Genomic DNA, 10,311 nt, shown 5'->3' on the forward strand with positions numbered 1-10,311 from the left:
CGAGCGTGTTGCGAGCGTGTTGCGAGCGTGTTGCTACCATTAACAGGCACCGTTTGGGATGAAAGTTATATTATTATAAAAGCTTTGAAAACTCTCTCTGTGTACCGTCTTTCTTTGTAAATATGTGTAACCCATGTATAATATGTATTTGCAACTGTATATTTTTGTAATGTATTTATTTGAGACACTTATTCTGATATGTTTTGCGAATTAAAAAAGAGGGGCGGGGCAAACGCGGGCTGACGGGAAGTGGGGTAAAGGTGATTGAGACCTGTTTACCAGCTCAGTAGCCTAGATGGTAAGGCGCCCGCTTTGAGACTGGGAGGTTCGGGTTCGCGCCCCGGCCGAGTCATTCCTAAGACTTAAAAAGTGGTCGGCGGCGCCCTCTCTTGGCTGCGGCTGCATCGGGTCAGATGCAATCGACATTTCGTTCTGTGTACATTGTTACACAGAATGACAATACAAGGAAATTATTATTATTATTATTATTATTGTTGTCGCGGCGGACAATAGTGGATATATATTTTTCCCACCCTTACCTTTGGAATTATAGACTTTTTTTCCCTGAGTGAGTGTTCACATGATCACATCTGAATGCTATATAAGCAATATAGTAGCTCAGGAGGTAGAGCGATCGTTTTAGGATTAAGGGATCCCAGTTCGAATCCCGGCTTGTCCGTGTTACATGCCGAAGTGTCCTTGGGTAAGACACTGAAACCCCAATACCCCCAATAAGCAGGTTAGCGCCTTACATGGCTGCACAGATCACGGCCGCTATTGGGAAATGTCAAGCACAATGTAAAGCGCTTTGGGAAGTCATTGACTTGAAAAGCGCTATAGAAATGCAGATCATTTCATTTTTCATTTTTCATTTCAATATAGGGGCAGGAGTGCTGGATAACTTTCAACGGGTACCCGGATTCTGCAGGTCTGCATCAAACCTTAAGTACCGGTATGTTTTTCCCGGCTGTGATTTTTGGACTGTGTACTTCAATGAAGGACATTTAGTTTCAACCGTGGGACTTGAAGTCGGGTTTGGATCAATTTTGTGTTTGTGTTACAATTTTTTAATGTGGGCGCATGTGGCTTATATACAGGTGCGGCTTGTGTATGTACAAAATCAGTTTTCCTCTTAAAATGTGGTGGGTGCGGCTTATAATCAGGTGCGCTCTATAGTCCGGAATTTACGGTATATACAGTACTTGTCGTCTTGGCCTTGTTGATCATTTTTGAAAAAATAAGGGAAAAATATTAAATTTCTGCTTTAAACTTCCTTTCATCGGATACATTTGAGAAGCAATTTTTTTTCTTCATTTGGGTCGTAGCTTGTCATTAGTATAAAATGGTGGGTCCTCAAGTCTCACTCGATGAGAACCAGTGGTGTACTTGTTAGGATCCTGCGCTCTCCCCACTGCTAACATTGTGTAATTCCCCTTGCATCCCACAGTATGTCATAAAAGTGAAGCGATCCTTCACATTTTTGAAGAGATTTAATGATAATGTTTATTAGACCAACACTGAAGAAACACAATGCGAGGTTAGTCTGTGTATAGCTTATATCGCAGTGTCAATTTATTTGAACCCTCAAAAACACTCAACATATAACCCCTTTGCAAAAAAAGTGACTAAACCCGAGTGAAAGGTCCTAAAGTGTATGGTCTCTTCCAGGCTGACCTTTTTCAGTGTTGTTCTACTAAACAATATAATGTGACATACTGTCTGTTGTGCAGTTGTGATCAGCAATATATTTTGACTGATCAATGTACAAGTAGGATATATATATTTATGGTATTGCTCTACTGTACTTTTAATTCCATGTGCCTTAAAGTGCCTTAGATATGGAAATATATCACAAATGACTTTTTCGGGGGGTGTGCCTTATAACCCGGTGTAGTCCGGAAAATATGGTACATTATCTTCAGGAAAATTAGTGAGGATTCACTGTACTCTAGAAAGGTACGTCATGTGGTTGTGCATATGTACAGACCAGGTAGATCAGATTCGCCTCTGCCTCCAGATCGGGTCACGGTGGTTTCCTCGTTGCCTCGTCCGTCTCTGACGGTGCGCCGTTCTTCCAGCGTCTGATTACGGGTAAGAATAGAGTGTAAAAAGGTTTCATCTCAAAAGTGTTTCCCAAAATCACAGTGTTTCACACACTATTGAAAATCGCTGGCGGGCTGCCAGGGTCGAATTTGTCCCTCCAGTCTCTTACATTTTTCAAATACATATATAGAAATGTCATCAAAGTAACTCACTCGCCTTTGGTTGATTGGTATATTGATTAATATGCGCGTTTACGTTCACTGAGCAAAGGGAAGGTGTTGGAGGTGGGGCATGGCAGCAGCAGGAGTTAGGGAAGGAACGGGTCAAAGAGAGGTGAAGGCAAAAGGAAAAGAAATCAAAGCAGCAAAATGATCCCAAATTTCCACTCATTTTAATCATACTGGCTCCAAAACCGATTGCATTGGCTAGCACTGACAGAAGAACCAAAATTAGTCCCTCAAAACTTAGGGAAATGTCCCCAAATGTCGACTCAATAAAGACTAACGATATTTTTCTTCAGGTTTAACACATTTTAATCTATATTTTTTGCGCGTGTTCTAGAGGTTCTGTGTTGTTTCAACCTACATTGGTTATGAGTTGAATTGCAAATAGTTAAAAGTTCTTGTACAGGGTTCCTACAGGTTAAGGCAATTTAAATTCCAGACTTTTTAAATACTTTTTTTAATGCCTTTTGAAATCAAATTGAAGATCAAGTCGACAAAAAACCCACAACTGAAACAAACAAAACCTAATATACAAATATTTGTTGCGCACAGTACATCGTGCCTCGTACTTATAACCTGGCACAGCCTTTAGCAACAGCGAAGAATGGTCGTCAGAGAGCCACTTTCCCACGTTCCAAATTTGCTTTGTGTATTGTGGGTAGAACTAAGACACGCGTCTTCTCTGAAAGGCCCGACTGAAACCACATCACCGTTTTGATAAATGTTACTTTATCTTTTTATTTCTAACAATTAAAACACTTATTGATGTGTTCACATTTTTAAGAAAACTGCATTCAAGACATTTTAATGTTTATTAAGGCCTTCATTTCAGAATAACGAATTTAATGCCTAAAGTCAAGGATCTGCGGGAACCCTGTTGTATTTAATATCTTTATTGCATTGAAAAGTGTTTTTTTTTTCAGGGATTCTGTGTTGTTTGAATTTAAAGTTTCTTAGTAGAAGAAACGTTTTCATGAGTTGAAATTTCACAATAAAGTAAAAAAATAAAGGCTAGTATAAAATAGTAGTATGATGCACAGGTCTCAGAAAATTCTATGGGAAACCCTAGCCTATTTTAGCGCCAATCAGTAAGCAGTCAAATTGCCGGTTACCCCGTCAGGTTTCAGCACTTTGGTGACGGTGACAGACTGGAAGAAAGATCTGCTTTTCGGCTGCTGACTCGGCACCTGCTCAGCAGGTGGCGCTAGAATCTCCTCCAAACCACCGGATGACACGGTAGAGTCCAAATCTGGGAAAAAAGGGCAGGGGTTGGCAACCTATTAACTCATTCAGTGTCATAACATATACATACAGTACATTTTCAGAAGCACGCCAAAACGTAAAAAAAAAAAATGGTTTTAATTTAAAAAAACTATTACATAGGTTTAGGGTTTCAAGCCTCTGGAAATGATTTAAGTACGAAAAGTCCCCATTAAATGTCAGGATTGGCTTTGGTCAGATCTTGGTCCACACATCAAGTGAGCCCCCACTTCCTGGTGTTGCTTCGGGTAAACAGCGATTAAGTGTGTGTAGGTGGCCCATATGGCAAAAAGGTGGTCAAGCAGTGAGTGAGAGAAGCGAAGACATGGATGAGTACAGACAGATGACAAAGTCCCTTTGTCATTGTTGGGGCAGAGAGGGCTGACGTTTTGTGCATGTCCACAGGAACGTGATCACCATGCTGAGAGAAATCGTGTGGTCACGTCACCGGATACACCGGGCGCTGATCAGTTTTTGCATTCATGCATAGGTTCTGTGTTCTTGCAATAAAATATTATTTTTCAATCAATGTGTTTATAAAGAGCATCGGTTAGATTTTGAAGGTATCACAAATGCAAAAAACAAGCAATGAAGTGAATGTTCTGAATCTTTTCACAAAAAGACGTTTCTTCGAAAGGTTTTCTTGCAAACAAAAATTTTCAAGAAACTTAGCATTTATCAAATGATGTTTACTAATTAATTGTAAAAGTTAAAAACATACATTTTCTTTAATAACAGATGAAGTTTTCCTTCGACATGTCCTATGCCTATATAGCTACATCTTCTGTAGGCCTACAAAAACGAATCAAATTGACAAAAACTGGCTGGCACCCGCACTTCCCATTTGAAATAAACATCTGGCAATGAGTAAGTTAAACTTGAAGAACTATTGGCTGGTGATTAGAAAAAAATAACTATAATAAGCGACTTTTCTGACAATGGGTTCAAATTCTTATTTTTTTTGTAATGAGAATAGAATTTAGCTATAAATTGAAGTGAAAATATCGTATCATTACAAAACAATAAAGACAAGAGGTAAGATGTATTTGTTTGCGATGCAAAAAAAGCTTAAATGAAGTGAAAATACATCTATGGCATTGAATGAGTTACCTGGCGTAAGCAAACTACGGAAGATTCATAGTATCACTGTAGCAATTCAGTTGCGCCGCGTTTGATATTTTGTATCATTCAGGACTCGGATAAAAGCGCATCGTAGACAAAAAGTAAGACTAGATCAAAAATTCCCACCTCGGTCTTCTTTACGCTCATCTCCTGGAATTTTCGGTATCTGTTGTCTCCAGACATCATTGAACTAAAACAAAAAGTAGTTGAAAGATCGTTCAAAAATGGCAAATACAGTAATCCCTCAATGTATCGCGGTTTATTTTATGCGGTTCCGCTACTTTGCGTATTTTCATGGTGCAGTGTGTTCTGCATTCTGATTGGCTCAACAATTGCCTGGCCCTTTTTCTGCCTGTGTCTGCGTACGTAAAAAACAGGGTTTGTACATCTTTTTCACGGCCAAATTCAGGCACTTTTAAAGCCAATTTTTCATTTTTTTCCAGTACCATTACCATGAAATAATTTACATCTGCAAATTTGAATCTTGTGTGTGCATTTATCCATACATACAATTACAACACACGTGTAACTATTTTTGAAACAAATCTCTCCCCATATAGGTATTAGGTAAAAATGACACTAGTATGTAGCTTGAATTTTCAGTCGCAAGATGATCTTCCCATAACAATTTACCACTGGGAAACACTTTTTTTTTTTTGCATGGCCCATGATACAAGTCTTTAATTTTACGTATTCCTTGTACACATTTCATAGTGTTCTGTTTAGGTGTAATATGCACTTGTCTTCTTGGGCGCGACTCGTAGGGGTGAATGACACTTCATAGGACAATGCCTTACAAACTAATGCCGGCTGTTGTTAACCACGAGGGAGGAAGGAATGGAATTGTAAAGCGAAGCCACCAAAGAGCAGTGCCTGCATCCTTTTTAAGCTGACTTGTTGGGAAACATGGCCAGAATTTCAAACACTTTGGGCCAACTGGTAGCTGCCAACAAGAGCTGAGCATTTCCGAATAGAAAATTGATGAGCCCTTCGCTCGTTCACTACATTACCAACAATTGACAGTCATGTTTGTCTAAAAATAGCACTTTTGAGTGAAAACAATGACAGTTATGATGAAATGAAATGATCTGCATTTATATAGCGCTTTTCAAGTCAATGACTTCCCAAAGCGCTTTACATCGTGCTTCACATTTCCCAATAGCGGCCGTGATCTGTGTAGCCATGTAAGGCGCTAACCTGCTTATTGGGGGTATTGGGGTTTTAGTGTCTTACCCAAGGACACTTCGGCATGTAACACGGACAAGCCGGGATTCGAACTGGGATCCCTTAATCCTAAAACGACCGCTCTACCTCCTGAGCTACTGCCGCCCCGAATGTAACTACAGTTCTGTGAGTCATGTACGGCCGCCAGAGCATCTCGACACTCGGAATCCTTGCGTTCATGAGAAGATTTTGTAGTAAAGAAATTTAAATAACTCATTTGGTATGCATTTCTGGAACTGCATATGCGTAAAGTGAACACTCAGTGTGTAAAGACGCGCCTCTGTGGGTCAGGATAAATGAATATTTATATCAGGCATGAAAATGGGCCGGTGGTTCAAAAGGTGAGAATGGTGTGGAGATTTGTTCCGAAGCCCTGCACGACCTCCAGATATAGTGGATACACTTTGTTTCTGTGATCTTCAGTAGAGTTTTTGACAACCATAATAAAGTATATATACAGTCGTATGCAAAAGTTTGGGCACCCCTGATCATTTTCAAGATTTTCCTTTAGAAATCATTGGTTGTTCAAATCAGCAATTTCAGTTAAATATAACATATAGCAGACAAACACAGTGGTATCTGAGAAGTGAAATGAAGTTCATAGGATTTACAGAAAGTGCAATAATTACCTAAACTAAAGTAGTCAGGTGCATAAATTTGGGCACCCTTGTCCTTTTATTGATTTGAATACCATTAGCACTAATTATTGGAACACAAAATTTGTTCGATAAGCTCATTGATCCTTGACCTACATACACATGTGAAGCAAATCATGAGAAAGGGTATTTAAGGCGGCCAGTTGCAAGTTGTCCTCCTCTTTGCATTTTCTCTGAAGAATGGCAACATGGGAGCCTCAGAACAACTGTCAAATGACCTGAAAACAAAGATTGTTCAACATCATGGTTTAGGGGAAGGATATAAAAAGCTAGCTGAGAGATTTCAGCTGTCAGTTTCCACTATGAAGAACAGGTACTGGCAATCTTGTTAAAGTTGAAGGTTGCATGGATTCCAGTCAGTATTAGCAGATTCTTGCAAACAATGTTCTAGAATCAGTGACAAAACTGATGTTGCGCCGGGGCTGGATACTTCAACAAGACAACAACCCCAAACACTGCTCAAATTCTACTAAGGCATTCATGCAGAGGAACAAGAACAATGTTCTGGAATGGTCATCTCAGTCCCCAGACCTGAATATTATTAAAAATCTGTGGTGTGATTTAAAGCGGGCTTTCCATGCTTGGGAACCATCAAACCTGACTGAAGTGGAGATGTTTTGTATAAAAGAATGGTCAAAAATACCTTCAACCAGAATGCAGACCCTCATTGGAAGCTATAGGAAACGTTTAGAGGCTGTTCTTTCTGCAAAAGGAGGATCTACTTAATATTGATTTAATTTTTCTGTTTGGGTGCCCAAATGTATGCACCTGACTACTTTTGTTTAAGTAATTATTGCAAACTTTCTGTAAATCCTATAAACTTCATTTCACTTCTCAGATATCACTGTGTTTGTCTGCAATTTGATATATTTAACTGAAATTGCAGATCCGAACAACCAATGATTTATAAAGGAATATCTTGAAAATGATCAGGGGTGCCCAAACTTTTCCAAACGACTGTAGGTCCCATCCCAAGCCAAAACGGCAGCGCAGTGGTTAGCGCGTGTGCGGCACAGTTCTGAGGTCATGAGATCGAACCTCCTTGTGTGGGTTTTCTCCGGGCACTCCGGTTTCCTCCCACATTCCAAAAACCTGCATGTCAGGTTTATTGGCCAGTCCAAATTGTCCTTAGGTGTGAATGGGCGAGTAAATGTTTGTCTGTCTCTGTGTGCCCTGCGACTGGCTGGCAACCAATTGAGGGTTTCCCCTGCCCACTGCCTGAAGATAGCTGGGATGGGCTCCAACAGCCCCCCCGACCCTCCTGAGGATAAGTGGTGCAGATAATGGATGGATGGATGGAGGTCCAATTCCCATTTTTCTGTTCCCTCATCGAGAAAAGAGATGTTTGTTATTTATGATAAATGAAATAAAAATTTAAAAAAAACAAAAGCTAAAATTTGAATTGGCAAATGTGCAACGGATTAAGCCAAAATGCGCCGGTCAGACTAGTTTAAGCAGTGCTTAATCAGTTAGAAGATGTATAATTGCACTTTGGGCCACTCAGCACCAAGTCCCTGCAAAATACTCTGGTTGCTAATGTAACATTGTCACATAGATCTACGTGCAAAGAATTTAATAATGAAAACTGACCAAATAAATCAATCGATTGTGTTGGCCTTAGAGCTCTCAATGTAGGGATTCCAAGAATGATCACTCTTAGCAGTGAGCACCCTTTTAGCTTGTTTATGATCCAATTTCTGTTCATGATGAGCTGAAGTTGACCACTCTCAATCCTGATTGGCTAGAAACGCAGAACTTTGATTTGATTCATCCTTTGGTGTAATTTCTGCTGGCGGTGATATTTTTTTTAACAGTTGCCCGGCCCAACAAGAAACTACTCTCGCCCACGCAAATTTAACAGATTTTAAAACAAACGTACCGCCTAAAAAGCCTGAAAACTCACGGAAACTCCCTTCCAATTAAAAAAAATGTTCTCCTTGGATCTACACAGTTCGCGGAGGTCACCCTTTTTGACTTAAAATAGAGGGATCACTGTATTTAGCAAGAGGACAATTTTGGTTTACCTTTGAAAAAGGAGTCGAGCTTGGGAACCGCGGAGACTCATAGGTAGGATGCCGATCACTTCTCCCTTGTCCGTCAAAGTTGGGAGATTTCAGCATAAAATCCCTCAGGGGATTGCCACTAGATCCGCGACCTCCATCCTCACGTGACGGTGCTTCAATACTAGGAATACCTACAGGACAGAAAAAAACATACTCATGAATATAAATATTATCCTGATGGTTTATATATCAGCATTACCCAAATGAGAGTCCAAGTGACCCAAATGTGAAAAGAGCTCCTCCATGTCCCTGAGGACTTGGCCAAACACAGGAGGTTCTTCGATTCTTGTGAAACCAGGACTGAAGCTGAAGCCGAATCTCCTGAAGTCTTGCCCGTCGCCCCGAAAGCCGTCATAAAAGAAGCCGTCGTCCTCATCGTCGTCGTCCTCCTCATCTCGGGTCATGGCGTCAAAGAACGGGTCCCTGCTATATTATTGGTAATGATGATATAAATATACTGAAGGGCAAACTTGGTAAAGTGGACTTAAATTAACATTCCTCAACTTCAAATTGCACTGGAGTTTTAGTACTTCTTTAATGTTGTTCTGTTCCCTAAAAGGAACCCCCAAAAAAATCCACATCGGGGGTGTCCTTATTTTCAAGGACGATTTTGTTAAAGCTTCAACGTATTACTTTTCACGCTCCTCTTGAAATATAGCTCTGGCGTTCATTTCAACGGCAAATACAGATGAACTTTGATGAAAACATAAAAGAGTTCATAAAAAGAGTTTCATTAACACGTGGGTGCAAAACAATAATACAATTTTACCTTGGGCAAGACGGTTTACATTCACCTCATTACAACACACGATTCCCACCTGTCAATCTAGCTTTTCGTTAACTCACCTTCGTCCACGAAAGTGCCTGTCAGGGACTCCAAAAAAGCCACGAAATAAATCAAAAACGCTCATTTATGTTTAGTATGCCAAAATGTATCTTTAAAGAGTGAAGTTTTCGTTGTTTTTTCAAGTTAGTGTTGACGGAAAACAGTACGTGTACAACACACCACTTTTGTCGCAAAGTGTCGCAAAGATGCGCTTCTTTAGCGTAACGGTGTTTACTTTGACCGTAAAGAAATGCATCGCGCTCGTTTTTTTCAAAATTAAAGTGACAATTTGTAATGTGTAGTGCAACGGAATTTACTGCCACAATGCCTAAAATATGTTCTCAAAAGGTGACCTAACCACAATATTTTCTTCTTCCACAAGGTTGTTGTTTTTGAGGTACTCTTAGCAGCAAGATGACGGACACTAAGCTCAGCTCTTTTTAGGCAAAATTCATATTATGTCAAATAAAAACAAATTTCTAGACAAGTATTTTAAAAATGCATGTTTACTGTATATGCTGGTTCACGTGGTTTGCCCGCCTATCAAAATACATTTTTTTTCTGTCCGCTAGGAGGTGCTATTTACATGGTTTGACACCTTTATTCATAGCCAAGTTCAAGCACTTGTTAACGACTGTCAGAAAACAATTTCCCAGTAACATTAAAGGATAAAATCCACTGTGAGTCGATTATTTCGCAGTTCCACAATTGCATCTGCGATTTACAGATGCAATTTTTAATCTTGTATGCATTTTTTAAGGCGTGATTTTTAGATCCTAAGTAAATCCTAACGATACGTGTGTAAATATCATTGAAAGGAAGCTCGCCCCATTTGTAGGTTTTGGGTAAAAATGACTGTACAGCTTACATTTTCAGTTGCAGTTCCCCTATTA

At 39.8% G+C, this 10,311-nt stretch overlaps 1 protein-coding gene across 2 annotated transcripts in view; it reads right to left on the bottom strand.

Annotated features, from left to right (window-relative positions):
* The window catches only part of hax1 (HCLS1 associated protein X-1), a 17,316-nt gene extending 7,702 nt beyond the window's left edge, over positions 1-9,614 (bottom strand). For both annotated transcript variants that reach the window (XR_015849789.1, XM_088329271.1), the window contains exons 1-6: positions 9,439-9,614; positions 8,792-9,018; positions 8,554-8,723; positions 4,776-4,839; positions 3,380-3,516; positions 1,988-2,081 (exon numbers count right to left, since the gene is read on the bottom strand). Coding sequence is in view for 1 of the 2 variants with exons in the window: in XM_088329271.1 (XP_088185397.1) it covers positions 1,988-2,081; positions 3,380-3,516; positions 4,776-4,839; positions 8,554-8,723; positions 8,792-9,018; positions 9,439-9,503 (757 nt within the window). In the remaining variant the exon portion in view is untranslated. The remainder of the gene's footprint in view (positions 1-1,987; positions 2,082-3,379; positions 3,517-4,775; positions 4,840-8,553; positions 8,724-8,791; positions 9,019-9,438) is intronic.
* Between the last annotated feature and the right edge of the window lie 697 nt (positions 9,615-10,311).

This window comes from Urocampus carinirostris, chromosome 2 (genome assembly GCF_059441175.1).
Source record: "Urocampus carinirostris isolate Australia breed hairy pipefish chromosome 2, RoL_Ucar_1.0, whole genome shotgun sequence".
In the NCBI taxonomy this organism is placed as follows: domain Eukaryota; kingdom Metazoa; phylum Chordata; class Actinopteri; order Syngnathiformes; family Syngnathidae; genus Urocampus; species Urocampus carinirostris.